Source organism: Danio rerio, chromosome 9 (assembly GCF_052040795.2).
Source record: "Danio rerio strain M-AB ecotype USA chromosome 9, GRCz13ab, whole genome shotgun sequence".
NCBI lineage: Eukaryota > Metazoa > Chordata > Actinopteri > Cypriniformes > Danionidae > Danio > Danio rerio.
Window position 1 is genome coordinate 18,202,373 of NC_141029.1, and position 21,512 is coordinate 18,223,884.

The 21,512-nt window shown below is 32.2% G+C and overlaps 1 protein-coding gene across 4 annotated transcripts in view; it reads left to right on the top strand.

Annotated features, from left to right (window-relative positions):
* The first annotated feature begins 10,980 nt into the window (after positions 1–10,980).
* epha3 (eph receptor A3) overlaps positions 10,981–21,512 on the top strand; it is a 164,931-nt gene continuing 154,399 nt past the window's right edge. For 3 of the 4 annotated variants that reach the window (XM_087267147.1, XM_087267148.1, XM_087267146.1), the window contains exons 1-2: positions 11,035–11,177; positions 19,055–19,119. In XM_087267147.1, the coding sequence (XP_087123273.1) occupies positions 11,093–11,177; positions 19,055–19,119 (150 nt within the window). In that variant the 5' untranslated portion in view covers positions 11,035–11,092. 4 annotated transcript variants of the gene reach the window in all.

Sequence of the window (21,512 nt, forward strand, 5' to 3'; positions counted from 1 at the left end):
TTTTACGTATATTCACATTGAGTTAAACAACACAAATATTGTTTTTGTCTCATAATTTCGACATTATTAAATGGAGTTGTTTCGAAAATATCAAATTCTCAGTTTTAAAGTAATTCTCAGGTTTCATAAAACAATAAATTGTGTAAAGAAAGAAAGAAAAAGGAGCAACTACAGAGCTACAGAATATATAGCAGAGCTGTAACAATAACAGTACAATTGTTAAGCAAGAAAACTGTAAACTGCACAATTTAGAAAAATCCTTTAACTGAAATACAATTATGTTTTGTTGTTTTGTTGATCACTGCTAAATGCTGTTTTTTTTATACATGCTGAAAGAAAAGGATTTTATGTTTTTACGTGATGCCGATAAATTGTTACTGTTTACTGTTACTTGTATATTGTTGTCTCTGCAAATATCAAGAATAATAAATTAGACTTCCCAAAATTACTTTATTGTGGCATGTTACACACCAAAACTGCATTGCTCAAGTATATGAATGGTTTGCTTTTACATGCTTGGTTTCCAGCAAAAAAAAAAAAAAAAAAACTTTAAAGAGCACTAGAGGAATGTTTGGGTCAATGGGATGCTTTTGGTGTCTTTAGTGGGTTTCTCAGACTGGGACAGTCCCACAGTGGGCATGGCTGTGCCTCAGTAAAATGCTCTGATACTGGTGTTGGGGATTGGAGAACAGGCTGCCACTGTAAGACACCCCCCATGCAGTCAGGCCCAGCCAAAAGAGCAGTGCAAGACAGCTGTAATTATGCTGTATTCAGTTAATTACCCCCTGAAACCCACATCTTTAGCAGAGGTCTCCTTGAATATGCAGATGCCGCTCTGTTGTAATTAACTCTGCTTTGTAGGTTTTCAAGGGCTCCTCTTTCCTTGGCCTTTGATCGAGCGAAGCATATCTTGCTATATTTAGAGAGAACTGGAAGGCTTCTCCTAGAAAAAAAATGCTGAGCTTTTCTGTCATCAGCGCAAGTTTAAGGTGTTATGTGAATCTGTGTTGTGTTTCTGTGTGCCGATGAACTAACCCACACGTCTACTTTCATAAATGCAAATGGCTTCAAGTTGGCAACCTGTAATCATACACCTGACAGCCACTTATTATTGGTTGATATGATTACTTTCAATTGAGCACAGATTATCATTTGCTTGGAAAATTGTTGTGGCGTGAGTAGGAGACTTTTTTTTTTTTTTTTGGTAAAATGCAGATCTATTTAGTTTAATATTGTCATGATTTAGCTTAAATTTTAATAATGTAGATTTATTTAGACCATATGTAGGCTAAATAATTAATTTTAAAAAATCAGACAGCAACACACTAGGTCAGATTGATCTAAATATTATTTCATTGTATTTAAAATAAAATTTGAGTTGAAATGTTATTTTATTAATGCAGTATGTGTGCAGATTTATTCATCCAACTATCTATCTATCTATCTATCTATCTATCTATCTATCTATCTATCTATCTATCTATCTATCTATCTATCTATCTATCTGTCTGTCTGTCTGTCTGTCTGTCTGTCTGTCTGTCTGTCTGTCTGTCTGTCTGTCTGTCTGTCTGTCTGTCTGTCTGTCTGTCTGTCTGTCTGTCTGTCTGTCTGTCTGTCTGTCTGTCTGTCTGTCTGTCTGTCTGTCTGTCTGTCTGTCTGTTTGTCTATTTATTGGTTCGTGTGACTGAGAAATCAATATTTGCAGCATCTGAATAAATTTGTCCTTCTGACCAAATGTCATTTTCTGGAAAAAAAGCTTTAAATAAAAACATTTTTATTTAAAATGTATTTCTTTTTTAATTAAAATGTAACTTTTTTTTTATTTGTTTTATTTTGCATCTGTGCATTACTAATCCACTCATTATCCAAAGCAATAGGTGCCTGTGTGTTATTGTGCACTCAATAAAGTGAGCCTGTGCACACATGCCTGCTCTTGTTTGTGTGTGCTCTTTCTTTAGAGCATAAAGTGCAGATCCCTGCCATTTGGGTTGTGAAAATCTTGTAACCTCCAGTCAGAACCATGCCAGACTACACTTTGTGTTAGGGCAGTAAGCCTAATTAAGGGAGCAATTACACTTAACTCCAAAATGAGAAGTAGACACAACCAATTGCTTCCGAGTGGTCTCTGTTTTTTCTAATAATGTACCTTCAATGTGGTCTGGCATTAGCCTTTTTCAGTTGCAATGAAAATACATATTACAAATTCAATATGTACAAACTGTTCCTGAGAATTGGCACCCATACAGTTTTTTATTTTGTATTTTTTATAACTAATAAATCCAATTTTCAAAAGAGTAATCCTCATAATGTTACAGTGTATTACTGAAGCCCGTCATATGCATTGACTGGCTTATATCAATTTTCCCATCTCTTTTTTATGTCATTGCAGCTGCATGGCTGCAATTCATTCAAATGCAATTAACGGCCGTGATTAATGAACTCACGAGGGTAAATTTTCTGACTTTGAGCAGAGGCAGATCATGTGGGTGGTGTGTGTGATGCAAGCTCGTCTCCCAGTGATCCAGTGATCCAGTACCGTAACACTGGGTCTACTATATAGTCTAGACGATACACATGTGCTCACTGAACAGAACCCTAATATGCCTGGGACCACTAATGTGCTATTAGACAAAGTGCTCATACACATCGTTTGCACACATGAGGCCTGTGCTATATCATATACCCCACTGTGATTAATCTACAACGTGTTTTATTTTTGGCCATTTTTCAAACACAATCCAGCATTATATATTTCCTGTGTTGTGCTTGCATTAGTCCTCGATGGGTAATTTGTCAGTTCTTAAGATGTATGGCATGTATATCCATAATTTTTTACTTTTTTAAAATTAAAAGCCCTACATTTAAAAATTAAATGTTTTTTTTTTTCTTTTTCTTTTATATTTTACCAAATCATGTTAAACAGAGCAAGGAAATTTTCAAAGTATGCCTGATAATATTTTTTCTTCTGGAGAAGAAGAACAATTTCAAGGTTTGAATTATTAGCCCCTTTAAGCTAAATATTTTTTCAATAGTCAACATAACAAATCATCATTATACAATAAGTTGCATAATTACCCAATCTTGCCAGTTAGCCTAATTAACCTAGTAGAGCCTTTAAATGTCACTTTATGCTGTATAGAAGTGTCTTGAAAAATATCTAATCAAATATTATTTACTGTCAACAAGGCAAAGATCAAATTAAATCAGTTATAAGAAATTAGTTATTAAAACTATTTTGTTTAGAAATGTGTTGAAAAAATCACTTGGTTATATAATACACTTGTCTATATAAGGTCCCAGGGTTGACAGGGTTGATGTCAAAGCACAAATTAAGCATGAAAACAAATGAATTGTCTGTAGACCTACAAGACAGAATTGTCTTAAGGCACAAGGTTGTAGAAGGTTGCGGAAATTTTTTTGCTGCTCTGAAAGTTCCAATGAGCACAGTGGCCACCATCATCCGTAAGTGGAAGGTGTTTGGAACCACCAGGACTCTTCTTAGAGCTGACCGGCCATTTAAGATAAGGGATTGCGGTGAAGGGCCTTAGTCAGGGAGGTGATCAATTACCCGATGGTCACTCTGTCTGAGCTCCAGTGTTCTTCTGTGGAGAGAGGATAACCTTACAGGTTACAATCAAGCCTGTATAGTAGAGTGGCCAGACAAAAGCCAATCCCTGCCTAGAATTTGCCAAAAGGCATCTGAAGGACTCTCAGACCATATAAGAAACAAAATTTGTTGGTCTGATGAGACTTAAATTGAACTCTTTGAGTGAATTCCAGGTGTTACTTTGGAGAAAACCTGGCACCTCTCATCACCAGGCTAATACCATCCCTACAGTGATCTTCCAGCAGGACAATGACCCAAAGCACACGACCAAAATATCTTTGAGAGGCCAGAGCCCAGACCTAAATCCTATTGAACAACTCTGAGGAGCACCAAAAATGGCTGTACACCATTGCTTCCCATCCAATCTGATAGAGCTTGAGTGGTACTGCAAAGAGGAATAGGCAAAAATTCCCAAAGACAGGTGTGCCAAGCTTGTGGCATGTTATTCAAAAAGACTTGAGGTTGTAATTGCTGCCAAAGATACATCATCAAAGTGATAAGCAAAAGCTGTGAATACTAATGAAGTGAACAAAGTGAAGTGCTATGAATACTTTACGGATGCACTATATATATATATATATATATATATATATATATATATATATATATATATATATATATATATATATATATATATATATATATATATATTACAATTACTATATATATAGTATTCACAGCTTTTGCTTATCACTTTGATGATAAGCATTAGAAATGAGTTATTAAAATGAGTTATTAAAACTATTATGCTTAGAAACGCATTGAAAAAATCTCTCCATGAAACAGAAATGGGGGGTAAAATCAACAAGGGGGCTAATAATTCAGGGGAGCAACTATACACACAAACACACACACACACACACACACACACACACACACACACACACACACACACACACACACACACATGTATATATATATATATATATATATATATATGTGTGTGTGTGTGTGTGTGTGTGTGTGTGTGTGTGTGTGTGTGTGTGTGTGTGTGTGTGTGTATAGTTGATCCCCTGAATTATTAGCCCCCTTGTTGATTTTACCCCCATTTCTGTTTCAAACATAATAGTTTTATTAACTCATTTCTAATAACTGATTTATTTTATCTTTGGCATAATGACAGTAAATAATATTTTACTAAATATTTTTTTCAAGACACTTCTGTGAAGCTTAAAGTGACATTTTAACGCTTAACTATAGGTTAATTAGGTTAATAGGCAGGTTAGGGTAATTAGGCAAGTTATTGTATAATGAGTGTTTGTTCTATAGACTATCGAGAAAAAAAGTATATAGCTTAAAGGGGCTAGTAATTTTGACCTTCAAATGGAGTTAAAAAAATTAAAAACTGCTTTTATTCTAGTTGAAATTAAACAAATAAGACTTTCTCCAGAAGACAAATATATTATCAAACATACTGTAAAAATTCAGTTGCTCTGTTAAACATAATTTTGGAAATATTTAAAAAAAGAAAAAACAATTGAAATATTATATATATATATATATATATATATATATATATATATATATATATATATATATAATATATAATATATATATATATATATATATATATATATATTATTTTTGTTAATTAGATCATTTAAGGCAGGAAACATGAAATCCATTAATAATAATAATAATAATAATAATAATAATAATAATAATAATAATAATAATAATAATAATTCAATAAAATCAAATAAAAGTTCCCCAATCGATCAGTCAATAAAGTTATAAAGTATTAAGAAGTGGAATATGCTTTAAAGCTATGCATTTTATTTAAACTCTTCTGATGCAAAACAACATAATATAAAAATAAACAGCAATACATATATAGATTTTTTTTCACTAGTCTAAATATATATTATGAAAGCACAAATTTTATATAAAAAATATTTGAGTGTCTTACCTTAAACTCTAGTGTAAAGCTGAAGAAACTGCATGCTTCATAAGTGATGACCCATTTCATGTGTACTTTTTGAACTATTTGTGCACTCATCTGAAGCAATGCAATGACCCAAATCCTGGCAGTTCAATGTTGATGAATAATGTGTACTCAGCTATTTGCAGGCTGTAGCAATAGCTCTCTGCAACTTGCCAATAGTATTTGTGGAAAGAATGCTAAACAAAGCATAACTACTCTGGGTATCATATTGCATGAATAATAAATCAATCTTAACATAAACAGCATAAATATTTCTCACCCGCATGCATGCAGTGACAACGTAAACACATATGTGGAGTTAGTATATACATACATAGTATATACATTTGCATTTTAGATTCATTATTTTTACTCATTAAATGCATTGGTGTATCGAACAAGTATGCAGCCCAGATGATTCATGTAGCAAACTGACCAAATAATAGGGAAAGTCATCCTCTGTGAAATGAGAGATAGGTGTGGCCTGAGGGAAAATCTACAGCAGACCAATTGCAATGCAACTGTTATGTTGGCTGGCATGACAGAGGTGCCATTCCAAACTCTGATTGGCATGATCCAGGAGCAGATGGTGGAGGGATGGAATCTAAAATTGGCACCCATAACACAACATGGCTCTTCGACAAAAACAGCAAAGTCTGTTAAAGTGTAAGACAAAAGACAAGCTTCATAGAGAATTGGGAAACTCTACAACTCGTGCCGGGCTGTTGTAGACATAAGCAGAATTGAAAATGATTATGGAATGTTTTTAATATTATGAGTTTGGCTCATTTAATATAATAATAAACTAGCTTTACAGCTGTTTGTGTATACAGTTGAACTGAAAATGATAAGCCCTCTTGTAAAATTTGATATTTGTATTATTTAAATATTTCTAAAGTGATTTGTAATTAAGCAAAGACACTTTCACAATATTTTCCTATTTTTTTTTCTGCAGAGAGTCTAATTTATGTTAGTTTGACAAGAATAAGTTTTTTTAATTTGTAAAACCAACTTTAAAGACAAAATTAATTGTCCCCTTATACACAGTTGAAGTCAGAATTATTAGCCTCCCTGAATTATTAGCCCCTTGTTTTTTTCCCCAATTTTTGTTTAGCAAAGCAAGGAAATTTTCCCAGTATGTCTGATAATGTTTTTTCTTCTGGAGAAAGTCTTATTTGTTTTATTTCGGTTATAATAAAAGCAGTTTTAATTTTTTAAAAACAATTTTAAGGTAAAATTTATTAGCCTCTTTAAGCTATTTTTTTTTTCGATAGTCTACAGAACAAACCATCATTATACAATAATCTCTTGCAGAAATGTATGGCTCTGCCATCTTCCTTCCTGCCTGTTTCTGCATTTTCTCATTGCGTGCATGATTCAATGTAGCTATAATCATTTTATTTCAGCTATTTATTTTTTAAAAGGAAATTAACTAAACTAAAAAGTAACTTGCATTACACTTTTTTAAAAAGTAACTCAAATAATATTACTTAATTTTGAAAAGTAATGATGCATTATTTTATTTGTTACTTAGAAAAGTAATATTATTACTTAACTTATATTACTTGTAATGTGTTAAGCTCAATACTGGTTTTCAGTAAATAATATTTACAATAATGTGATTTATATTTTTCAATTTTTCCAATGATGCATTAACTTAATTAAATAGATTATTCACCCAGAAAAGCCAACTTATTTATTTATTTATTTATTTATTTATTTATTTATTTATTTATTTATTTATTTAGTTAGTTAGTTAGTTAGTTAGTTAGTTAGTTAGTTAGTTAGTTAGTTAGTTTTGCCATCAAGTGTTTCCAAACCATTTGGTTCCAGACAAAATATCTTCATTTTAAACATAATAAAAAATGGTTACAGTTTTTCAAAGACAAACAGATATTAAAACAAGTGATAAAGGAGTCAATTAAGTTTTAGATTTTTGCTGAACTATCGCTTTAAAGTCTATTCTTGTTTGTTGTAATGTAAAACTAGGGCTGTTTTTTTATTCATCAATAAAAAACGAAAAATGAAGCCCAGCTTACACAAAAAGCAGCAAAAACTTTGTTTAAATTGTACAAATATTTTAGTGTTTTTACTTAATTTTATCAAATACATTTAGCCTTGAAAGAACATGACTTTTTAAAAAAACATCTTTTAAAAATCAATAAAAACAACAAAATATTTTCACTTGTTATGACAATGTGATCAGACAATTAGAGGAAGTTTTAACTTATGAAGTGGTCTTTGGTTTTCCTGTTTAAGTTCTTTTGACTGAGCTAAGATCAGCAAAATGTATTGCGTTGAACTTTCACACGCAATAATAAGGGCCACACATGGCAGTTCGAGGCAGCATATGCCTCATACAAAACCTCAGCGGTACTGGGAAAACCAAATGTTGTTTCCCTATTTTTAATTGCTACTTTAGTTGATTTGTCTCTTTGTTTTGCTTTTCTTCTCTAAATCATGATCCAGACATGTTTACTTGTTAAACATACTGTTAAATCTAGGATTTGCTTCATGATGGTAAAACACTTTTGGAGCGGGAATCCGATTGAATTGACAAATTACTCTGCTGTGGGAATGTATTGCTGTAGGCTGCCTGAGCTTTTACTCAGGGTTGAAGTTGAGTTAAAAGTTTTTGCTGAAGACAGAAAGTCAGTCAGACAGTGATTATAAATTATGTGCTTTTATCCTGCCAAACGATTTGACATAGCTTCTAGGGAAAAAACAGAATGAAATGATCGAAGCAAGCCCAGTGCTGCGCAGAAATAAAATGAAAAGTGTTTCCTCAGTAGACAAGAAAGCTTCCCCTACTGCTATTAAAAATGATTGTACGTATTTGTTTTTGACAAAGTTTTTTTTTTTCTCTCTTTAGCTAGGAACATATATATTTCAACATCTGCTTTCTCTGCTTTTGAAAAAGTGAAAAATGTTGTTCTTCCTCTTAAAGTATTTAAGTCACATTGTAATGTTAAATCAATACTCAGACTTGATTGCGGTGTCTGAGAGTTTTCCAAAAAATATTCAAAAGTACAGCTACAGTAAAGAATAAAAAATGACTATATTATAAAATGTTTACATAACGTTGACAGCTTATATCACATCCAGTGTGGAAAAGAGACCAGAGCGGAAAAATACTAAAATAGAAGTTAACAACAGAATGTATTATAATTGTCAGCAATTTGAATGACAGTCCGTTTATAAAACATTCCATTTTCTAATCTGATGTAATGCTTTTAAAAGTATTAAATTGCTTTGAAAAGTAAATGTTGTTGTTTTCCCAACAAGTAGGCAAGAATAAAATATTTATTTGGCAGTTTTTTTAATACTTGTTATACAGTAATTAGACATTAATCATCAATTGATCCAGATGTTAAAATAGATTTTGTATGTTTTAAACTGGTCTGCTGGTACATTACAAACTAAAATAAAAAAAAAAACAACTAAATATATTTCACAGCTGAAATATTTTTTTTTCATTGCTATTAAGCGGCTCTATAATTCTTTCAAGCAATGATTGTTTCCATATGTACTCATGGGGCAGGCTTAAAGATGTGCATTGGCATGATTTATTTATTTATTTATTTATTTATTTATTTTTATTAAAAATGCTGAGTATTAGTGTTAATATTATAAGACCTGTAAATAACTTAATAAATGTTTTTATAGATATACATATTTTATTCATCTTTTTTGGAGTACTTTAACAGCACATTTGAAAAGTGATAAAAATGAATAAGTACACTTTTTTTAATAAGCTTTGCAAACTTTTGAATTAATTTATTGAGCTCTAATATCAAGAAACATATCAAAAATGTTAAGTTTAATTCCATAAATCTTTCCAAATCCTATTTCTGCACCTCCTGTGAGTGTTTTATTGTAGCTTAAGTGATGTTTATTTCCTTTCTAATAGTCTCTTGAAATTTGTTCCAGTCAGTTTATGTATGGTGCCTGTCCCAGGCTCGATCAGCCTCTACAGGCCGACTCTTCACTGCATTCAAAAGGCTAATACAATCATGCAGACTGTGTGTATCTGTATGTAAAGTTGAAGTCAGAATTATTAGTTAATTAGATTAACTAGGCAGGTTAGGGTTATTAAGGCAGGTTATTGTATAATGATGGTTTGCTCCATAGACTAGAACAATATAGCTTAAAAGGGGCTAATAATTTTGACCATAAAATGTTTTTTTTTATTAAAAAGTGCTTTTATTCTAGTCAAAACTAATAATAAATAAAAAAAAAATAAAAAATAAGACCTAAAAATATTATAATACATGCTGTGAACATTTGCTTGTTCTGTTAAACATTTGGGAATTTGGGAAAGGAAATATTTAAAAAGAAAAAATAAATCTAAGTGGGGCTAATAATTCTGACTTATATAGAGAGATGAGAGAGAGGGGTTAGTTTTATAATGCTACTTATAGATATTTTTGCTTTATATTGATATTTTTGCTTATTCTAATGAAACTTTTGGCGGTTCATTCCACTGTGGTGACCCAAGATAATGAAGAGACTAAGCCAAAAAGAAAATAATTGAATGAATGAATGAATGAATGAATGAATGAATGAATGAATGAATGAATGAATGATGAAACTAGTTTTGTGAATTAAAAAAAAAAAAAGTTTTAAATATAATAGGCGCTTCATTCCTTTGTGGTGATCCCTGATGAATAAAGTGACTAAGCCGAAAAAGAAAATTAATGAATGAATAAATTTAATAGTAATGATGGATCTGGGAATATAACAATATAACAATATATATATATATATATATATATATATATATATATATATATATATATATATATATATATATATATATATATATATATACATTACTTTACTGCTTATGCCAACTAATGTTATATTAGTGATAATACATTTTATTTTCTGACAACAGCGTTTGAACATAATATCAACAATTTGTATTAGCCTAAATTCTAAACATTTTTTCTTCAATTTTGTTAGATAATATTCAATATGTCTACATTTTAAAACGTTGTAATAGTGTGCAGCAGTATTTTTTTAACCAGCTTAATAAATTAGGTTCATGTTGTTATTTGCATTATTTGGCTACTTCCTATAAACACAGAACGATGTAAGTTTGACCATAACGTCTATTTGCCCAAACAAAGCAGCGTGTTTATATGTCGAGCTGCTGCATTCAGGCTTCCTCTAACAAATGGGTGAGCTTAGTGTTGCTTGTTTAAGCTAAGGAAGTGCATAAATACCTCTGTGTGACATATAGTAACTGGAATTTGATGAGCTGCCTCGAGTGTTTTTGTCTTCTCTTCAATTTCCGAGAGATGACATGACCTCTGTTGAACCTGCCGGTCTAATAAACGGCGCTGTCTGGTGTGTAGGACCCAGCGAAGAAGGGAAGCTCCCGGTGAGAACTGAGGAGAGAGCGAGAGAGGGAGAGAGAGACTCCTCCTCGTCTCCGGTGTCAAACTTGACATCAGCCTCAGAGCCGAGAATGGTAACTTGTGTCGGAACAGAAGCCCTCACATGAGTGGCATGCTTCATGGAGTTATGTACCTTGCGTTGCCCCCTGATCTGATATCATGGATTGCAAAACCTTAATACTTTTTCTTTTTTTCTTCACGCTTATTTCCAGCGCAGATTTCATTATTCATCCGTCCAATGAAGGTAAGATAACGTCTGGAGTGAGAGACATTACATGCTCATCAGTGCTTACTGTAGCGTCTAGTAGACTGTGCCCTTCATATATTAGTTGACTTGGGCTTTATTTGCATTTCTTTTAAAAAAAATTTATTCATTTTTTTTTTAAATATGCGATTTGGGTGCAATTGGTATAGTTACCTGCTTTAGCCTACCTCCGACGCTCATTCAGTAAGCCGCGGCGAATTTGATAAAGGGTTAAACCTTCGCTCGTTCACTTTTTCAGACCAGCTGTTCCAAATGGACCGATTAATTCTGCGAATCAATATTTTCGCGTTTCTTCGCGAGACGCACTGGCTTGATTTTGCGAGAAATGGCTACAAATGCATCGCTGCAAATGCAACTTTTAGGACTGTTTTTATTGTTTGATAACGACACTCGTGTGCGTCGTGATGAGAGCATATTTTGAGACCATCGATCTGTTGGGAAAGCACGGACGCGCACCGGCTGAGAAATCCAGTTTAAAAATCATTTAGGCTAAGCACAGCGCATAGTCTTTCTAAAGACTACACCATAGACTCTTTTTGAATTTGCTGCATTTTCACGTTTTTTTAAATGAATAGGCTACATTTCCTAAATGTGTTCTTCTCATACACTGACGAAATGTAACATGGACTTTAAGTGTGCGCGCTGCGTTTGTTTGCTACACTTGCATCTTGGTGTAATAGCCACGCAAAACTTAGTGATACTTCACTTCAAATAGTCTTCTGATAATTGGGTGCCTGTCATGTAGCCAATCCACATGTTTATTTTTGTTTTATTCATTCATGTTTTGTACAAAAAACACTTTGATTTAACCTTAATTATAATTTAATAATAGTGTTTATATTGCCATAAGAAATTGACTATGAGTGGCTTCTTTTTTTTTTCTTCTCAAAAATAGAGTTTACCGACGTTGTTTAAAACTGTGCGTGTCAATTGCCGGTGACAAGATGAGTAGTTAACAAGGTTAGCATATTGGATTAAGCTTTTACAGATTATTTTATTTTATATTTTCAATTACATATAGCCGTATGGGATAATCTGCTGAAGTACTTTAAAGGCCCAAACAAACTCATGAGATTTTAAAATAAAGTAATGAGATCAGGCTACAATCAAAGAGTGTCATAAAACAAAGTTGTGCGAAACTTTATATCTAAGCCTAAAATAATTAAATAAAGTTTCTCCTTATTTAGTTTTTCTAACAAAGTTAGTATATTTCTTGTAGGCCTGTATTATTATTTTATATTATTATTATTATTATTTTTACATCTAAATCTTTATCTTGCTCTTTTGTGCGACGGGAATCGAGATATACACAGATCTTAAGAACGTAGGTTATACTTATAGGTTAGATTTAAATTGATTTTATTTTCCTTCAAATGAAAGGGAACCCTGTTTGTCTACGCGTAGGATGTCAATAACAGCTTTGTTCACAGTGATTAGATTTGTCCCGTTCAGAACTGAAGTTTTTATAGTCGCTCGGGTAAATGTTTGACAATTTAAAAATCTTTGTATAGTAGGCTATCACCCTATGCGCTTATTGTACCTTATTCAGGCCTGTGCCCCAAGTGTTCTTATTAAAGGCCTAATTAGAAAAGGGAGAGCGATTTTCGCTCATCATACTCAACACTGTTGTTAAGTGAGGCAGAAAATTGAAAGTTTGTTAATATAACTTCTTATTATTCTGCAAGGTTGTTTTGTATTGGAATATAAAGTTTTGCACAAGAGTGTCCAGACTGATCTGTGTAGAAAGATACGCATTGTTCAGGTTGTCACCTCAAGGGTATCTTTCTGATGTTTCAACTCTCTGTTCTGTAACGGAGCGGGTCTTTTCCCCCTCTCATTTTGTGATTTATGGGCTGTGAATTACCTTTTGCTCAAATAGTATCTAATGGGACGTGTTTTTCACCAGAGAGTGTCAGTATAGAGCCACATCCATTGAAATAATTTTGAGCAAAGTGTTTTATGCAGCTTGCAGTTCTTTTATCAACCCAAACGTCTTTTTATGACCCCCATTATGAATAGAATATTTAAAAGAAATATTATTTTTTTATTTAAGTAATATTGAACGTGTTAGGCAAGTTTTAAACAGTTCAATGACCTCCAATTACGGCCACAAACCGAAAAGCAATTTCAATCTGCGTCGATTGAATTGCGCTTCTTTATGGTGATCGTATGCGTTTTTATTAATGTTAATATCTAACAAAATTCTTAAGAAAATACAATTGCAGTCAGTCATTCAGAATAATATAAAAAAAAACGGATGAGACTCATAAATCTTTTCAGAGAAATGTGATTCAAAGGTCATCAATGTGAAACAAGAATCAAAAGGACTTTCTCCCTTTTTCCAGAAAATAATTTGTAATATAGACATATTTTTCCCATTTATGTATTTGTTTATTTGTAATAAGCTAAAATTCATAACTTTCTTTGGCTCTAAAAAAACAAAGCCCGCATTCTTGACTTAGGACTTTTTAGATCCACTCGGACTGAAATTAGCCTATTTACTACATGGACCAAGCCCTTTACCCCTACATCAGGTTGTACAAAAAGAAGAATAATGATAAAAACTTTAGAGTAAAAAGCTTTATTGCATATAATGAATTTTAACAACCAAAATCTTAAAGGGCGCATTGCATTGCGACCTGATTTGTGTCGGTCCCCGTGTGTTGGCTCTTATATTATAAAATCGTTATTATTATTTATTTTCTAAGATGAAGGGAATAATTAATGCAAGCCTACTTTTCATTGTATTTTAATTAAGCATGATTTAGCATTGCACTTTATTTAAACCCGTTGTTATCAGGCTTGTTAATGTTTGGGACAATTCAAGAAATGAAAAGTACACTATACAACTAAAAACATATTATAATTATAATACATAAAAATATTGCATAATAATATTAATAATAATAATAATAATAATAATAATAATAATAATAATAATAATAACAATAATAATATTAAGAAGAAGAAGAAGAAGAAGGAGAAGCAAAAAGTTATTTTAATATTTTACTGATTAACTAAGCTTTGAATTGTATGTTAAATCTAAGGTAATTTGAGATATTTGTAAGATATTTTGTTAAATATACAAGCAGCATAGCAATTTATAATTGCATTTTGTTCTTAAAAGCTGCGTAAAAATACTTGAGGCCTTTTTAGTAGGCCTTGAGTTCTGTTGTAATAGAACAGATGAAAAATCATATATTTTTCTGTTTTCTTTCTGAACACATTGTTTCATTTATTTTTAATCCTGATATATATTTTTACCTGGATGTTTGTTTATTTATTTATTTATTTATTTATTTATTTATTTATTTATTTATTTATTTATTTATTTATTTATTATTGTCTTTTTTAATACTATAAATTATGCTAAGGTTTCTTGAAGTAAAAAAACGTTTGCTTATTAAAATGGCCTATCTTAAACTTTTTGTTTAAAGTTTTTAATAAATAGTGGTGAGTATCTTAATTAGCACAGTGTCTAAATTAATATTAAAACATACACACATAACAGGAAAACCAGCAAACTAATAGCTTCTTTTTTGTATCTAGGCATACTGCCTACTGAAACAGTTTTCTCTTTAAAGAAGCCAATTATAATTTTTGCTATTTTTGGGCTTAAACAAGTTAAGTTTGTGGTGGGTAAACTTTTGAAACCGATCTACCGATCTAATACATATGGTCCATTCTACCATCAGTACACTCACGGCAGACCGTTTTTCTGAGCATATGGGACCACGTTGACCACATCCTTACAGAATGATTTCAACAAAATAACAAAAAGTCTCATTGAAAAATCCCAGAAAATCTTCACAAAGCCGATCAGCTCCAAAATGAAGCATCTGCCAAAAACATAAATACAGATGTAAACAAATCATACAGCACAATTACGTTACTAGGGTTTCCATTTTCTAACTTGTGGCCAAAATGGCGCAGTATGCAAGCCACAATGCTCTGCTCGCTCAGACTATGTGATGGCAGCACAACATGGTGTGATGTCATGGTGCACTAGTTTCCAGTTGTGATGGCTGATGTTTTGCGAGTGATGTTACTTTTCAGATGTGTGGATTTCATAATTTTATTTAGTAGATTTGTTTTTACATATTCAAACAAATACAACATCGTCATTATGACAATTATGTTTAGGTCATTCTGATGGGTGGGTTTGAGTCGGTGGGTAGAAAAGCTGGGAGCAGGCAGACACCCTGAGACTCGACTGAATTATTCATATTGTTGAGGTTAATACTTCATTGCCATCTTGCCACTATGGGTGGAACTTTCGATAAGGCTGCAAGATCTAATTTTCCATTGCTTTTCAATTTTAAAAAAGTTCAAACTTTGTAATGAATTAGAAAAATATGAGTGCCAGATTTGACTGATGTATTAACCCTTTCTTAAAACTAATAACCACATTTTTTGGCTCATACGGTTCCCATAAGTCACAATAACTCCAATAAAGTATTGACTTCTTGTAAAAAATATTTCCGATGCACATTTGGGATTTCTCATGACTCTCATGGGCTTTCTATGAAGGTTGACCAGCTGCAAGGAAGGATATAGTGTGAGTTAGAAAAGGGATCATTTGAGCAGCAGCGGGTATTTTGGACACACATACTGAGGCCTCTCATTCTCACTTAAAAATCCTTTGAAAATAATCCCCAAGTCCGCCATGTGTCTTATACACCCACAGTCAGATTTTAATAAAGCCAGACATTAGCTCCTGTGCTCTCCGTGGACCTGATGTTTCCGAGGTGTTCAGACACCTGACTTTCATCTTAATTCAATAAAAGATTTAATTAACTATCTGAGAGGTGAAAAGGATGGTGAGAAGAGAAGGCATTGTGTCATTTACAGGCCATATGGTTCTTGTATGCACATGCAAATCTTTTTTGTATGGTTTAATCCATGCCATGATCTCAGCTATGTTCAAGGTTAGTCGCTTTTATTTGCGAGCTCTCTGTATGACCTGATAGAAACACAGTAAATTTTAAGAGCTATAAGGAAATTGTATTGTAAATTGTAATTTTTAAACAAATTTCTTGACAAGCAAGGTCCAAGCAATGGCACTTTTCAGTGTATGTGGTGTAGCTACATTACATCTACAGTAATTTGATAATTTAATAATAAGAATGTATAAAAGTTTTGCTACATTACAACGAAAACTAATAGTTTATTATCTATGTTTATTTTAGTTTATTTTTAAAAGGTAAAAAGGTTTTAAATGGTCCCGCAATGTAACTAATTAAATATTTAGTCTAGTCAGTATATATTGCGTGCATCTGTGTACAATAAGACAATTTAACTTAGCTATAGTATTTGTATATAAATGTACAGTAAACCCTATATCTCTATGTTAATGAATAAAAATAATTCAGCAGTTTTAACTAGCATATTTGATGAATACAGTATTATAATTAGTTCCAAACTCTCGTTTTCACCACTGTTAATGTGTTCGATCAATGTGCCATGTGCTGATGAAAGGAAAACAGTAGCTAGTAGTGCAGGGATGATACATTTGAGAGCCAGATGCCCCTTGGTGGCCTGTGGTTGGATTGCTAGATTATTGTCTCGCTCCTGTATCGATTTAGCTATTTTGTCTGGTGTGGTGTGGTTTGGTTGGATGTGTTGGCCGTAGATCAGCTGTTCATAAGCAGTTCTTTGTTTTGTGCTTAGACATGTTGATGCTACACTCGTCTGAAAATGACGTCGGCTGTGATTTCCTTTTCTTACAGCTGCAGAATTTGCCTCACCCATGTAGCTATCTAATTTTATGGTCTCAAATTTCCCTGGTCGGCTCAATTTGAGATGCCGGCTCGGCTCATTGAGAAATTTAAATTGGAACCAACGGAGCTGGATGTGAGCTGCCATTATCTGACATAAGCAGATAGCTTTATTATAGTTAATAGGGATCATCTACAATATGAGAATAGCCAGCTGTTTGGCTAGCACTCAGGTGGATTGCTGTTTTGCGTTGGAATTTGATAATGGGGTCTACAATTGACTCTTCTCATAGTCCATGATATTAACACTGGCAGCCATCATTATGGATGTACCTAAGCTAATTGCTTGCAATTTTAGATATCAACTATTGGATATGATCAATTAACCAATAAATCAATATGATTAGACAAGAAAATGAAGTAATAAAAAGTAATAAACATAAATGTACTAATTGGGCATTAGATGATTGGTTGAGTAAATGCCCAGATTATTCAAGGAAGTCTACCAAGACAAAGACAAAGCTCCAGAAGATGTTTTGGTTTTGTCCAAAAAAAAGTAACATGGATAAGTAAAATATTTCATATTTGTAACTTTTTTGAATTGTGGAAAACAATACATGATCATATAATTTAAATGTAAAATTAATACAGAAACAAACTGAATTTAAAAACTGTAAAATAAATTTAATTGAACTTCTAAATAAAAGCAAAATATTTTTAATAAAAAAAAATCATGTAATTTCTTAAGATATATATTTTAAAAATCCAAGCCTTTTTTTTTTAAATTGTTTGACTGATTTCTTACATTCGGAAGGCGTGCTGTCTCTGACGTGGACAGGATGTCAGGATTTGTGATAAGATAATAAATGTTGACTCCAAAGTATATGCTTCTAGGGACTTGTATCAAAGAAAAGTTTATGTCATCCATGTCCTTTATACCGTATGTCTATTTGTGGCCATTGCTGTAGGAAGAATGAGTGTCACAGCTATTAGGAGGGGCCGAAGACGCCATGCTGAGTGCCCCACATGTCAGCTGAGATTATGCGTTTACTGTACGCCGATGGAGGCTTTTGTTCTCTCTCTTTGTGCTTGTAGAAGCCTTACTCAATCAAACAGGAGCCGTTCTTATGAGAGCAGGAGACACTGAGATGTCAAGAGCTTGTCACGACCTTCTCTGCTGTAGCACGCCATGCAGGCAGCCAGGCATTTTTAATAATGCAGTAATATTTCTTTTCTGCTGCCTCCCATTGTTTTGTTTTCTTTTTCTGCTGTTTCTTAATCTTGCTTTTGCTTTTTGTTGTTTCTTTAATACGAAATTGATTAGATTTGACAAGGGTTTGATAGTGTGTTTAATTTAACTGAAAATTTCTACACAAACAAGAATAAATATTAATTGCAAAAACAAATACAGATTATGCCATTAAACAATTTAAATCAAATAATAACATCTGAGGATTCCCAAATATATATATGAAAATATATATTTATATTGGATATAAAAAAAGTAATGAAAAATTAAGGAAATTATTATTATTATTATTATTATTATTATTATTATTTATTTATTTATTTATTTATTTATTTATTTATTTATTTACTTATTTATTTTTTATTCCGCTTTTTCAGCTTTATCAAAGTTATTAAAACATGTTAACAAAATATATAATTTTCAAATGTATAACTTTTTTTGTCAGACGTAATCTTTTATCAGTACTTCTTTTTTCTTTTAGTTTTTCAACAATTCTGTTTGGGTTGTCAGATGAAAGAAACCATTCGTGATTTGTTCTTCTTGTTAAAGATGTCTATCAGTAAAATAATACTCTCACACACACAAGATTAACGATGGATCAGGCATCCACCAAGATCCCACCATGGACAGGGTAACAAGGCTAACTTTTCTCTGCCCGGTTAACGGCAAACTCAAAACTGCTCGTTTGAAGAATGAGTCGACTCTATTGTTCGTTTAATTGGATTGTGGCATAAGAGCAGCGCAGCTGAGTAAATACTGTGTTGATCGGGACGCTGCACACTGAGAGCTGTATCCCGGTCCGAGTGGTGTGTGTGTGGCGAGGGTGAAACCGGATCTAAAAAGGATAAATGCTTATTTGTTTCTCTCCCCTTCTCTATCCTTTTCTACAGTTAACCTATTGGACTCCAAAGCAAGCCAAGGAGAGCTGGGTTGGATATCATCCCCATCCCATGGGGTGAGTGTTGCAGAACCAATCCATATTTCTTAGCAGAATAGATGAGAATAGAGATTTCATGCTATGAGGTTGTTTGGGGAGACAAAAAAAGGCCAGATAAAAAAACAAAAACATATTTTTTGGGCCATGTTTTCATTTTTATTTTGTTTGTATCCCCTAGTCTCTGTAATTCAAAACAACTTAAAATCTTACTTAATGAGGCGTTTTGAAATTTAAACTTACTTAGGGGTAGTGGTGGGGTAGGACTATATTATAGTTTTTACTGTATAAAATACAATACACCTATGGAATTTCTCTGTAAACCATGGATACAAGTATGTGTATGTGTGGTTTTTTTTTGCTGGAAAAAAAAATGTTTTGGCAAAAAAACTAACATAAGCTTTAACATAAAATCTGAATTTAATGTCAACTTTAGCCTGTATTTTGTGTTATGTAATAAAACTAGACCTGTAAAAAAATAATAATAATAATAAATAAATAAATCAAGTCTCTCAGGACTGCTGTTATAAATGTAAATTAGTAATTTGATGGCAAAGCAGAACTTTTTTAAGAATGCATAGATGTATGGATTCTTTTTTAAAATAATAAGAATAAGAAGTTTTTAAAATAATAATTATAAGATCTGTAAAACATGTTTAAGTCAATAACTAAAAGTACAATTACAATTCATTGAAAAAATGTTAAAACAATTATTATTATTATTATTATTATTATTATTATTATTATTATTATTATTATTATTATTGTTATTGTTATTATTATTATTATTATTATTATTATAAATGTATGCATTCTGAAAATAATAAGAATAAGACGTTTATTAAACAAATAATTCTTAATCCTATTATTTTCAACAGGAATAAAACAGCATACATATATAAAAAAGTTTCTGTAATAAACTTTATATGTATTTCTATAAAATCTGTTTCAATTCATCAAAAAAATTATATTCCGTTGACAAAATTAATCACAAAAATTGGATAACAAGAACCAATAATTGAGTGTCAATAATAATATATAGAGAAAGCATCATAATGGATTATGAAAGATTATGTGGCATTGAAGAAATTTTTAAGACAGTAATAAATTAAAACATATTAAAACCAATAACTAACAGTTATTTCAAAAATATTTTTAAAAAGTATTAAATAATTAAATAATAATAATAATAATAATAATAATAATAATAATAATAATGATAATAATAATAATATACATTAAAGACATAGTTTTTTTTTTACAGCACACCTTTTTTTTTTTTTTTGTCAAAACCTCAAGGTCGCAACTGTGTTTATTTTTTGCGCTGTACAGGTATTGGTCTCAAGAGCTACTCAGACCAAACCATTCTTTAAACTTTATTATGTGTTAAAATGACTTGCTGGCAGTTGCTAAATGTAATCCAGTAATTTGTTCCATATAGCTGCCAAACCTTGTTTCCCCTTGTTCTTTTTTACTGTTGGCACGATAAAACACAGGGAAGCTTTCTTTTCTTAGAAGCAGCGAAGAAAATGGAAAGTAAAAAACAAGAAAAACACAAAGCAAAAATAAAAGGGTCATTTGCATTTTAAATTAAGTGCTTTTTAATGTTTGGTGCGTTTATGTAAAATTGAGTAATTGCCCTAATTTGTTAGATTAATTTCTACGCGTTCATAAGTTCACCAGAGAAAACACCATTAATCTTTACAATAGGTCCAAAAGGTGATTTAAAAGGAAAAAGGAAATCCCTCACAGATATGTGCTCAATGCTCTGGGATTTATTAAGTTGATGTGCAGCCATTGTCACTACAACAGCGAAGATCGGGTTCTCAAGGTGAATTAACTCTAATTACTGAGGACTTTTCCCTAGTTTGGAGCGATAAGCATTTTGCCCTGAAAGCTATGCCCTCAAAAATGATTTCAAATAATGTGCCGCTGCAGCGCTGACACTGACGGATGGGCCGCCCGCCTTCTGCCAGTGTAAGCACAAATCGGCTCGGTTAAAGCAAATTAAGAGCTAAACCCATTGGACGTTCCCACTGCGGCCGCAGCTCAGATAAGTGCAGTAAATATAAATCGGCTCTGCACAGACAGCTTTTTAAACATGCAGTGCTGTTTATTATGGCCTTTCCAAATTGCATCAGGCCTCAGCCTGGGATTCATTACCCTAGGCAGTTGGATTATTCTTTTTAAACCATGGCTATCTGTTCAAACTGCTACGATCTGTGGTGTTGCTTTGAAGACTCTGTACAATTGTTTCTTGAGTTAGTAAAAAAGCATCTGTGAAGGAGGTGTCAATTAAAGTTTCTTTAGTGTTTGTATTTTGGGGTTTGGAGTGCCTAATTTCTCCAAAGCTGTTTTAGCTCAGGAACAGATAGAAGTGCAAACGACTCTGGAACGTATGCGTTGACTTGGCA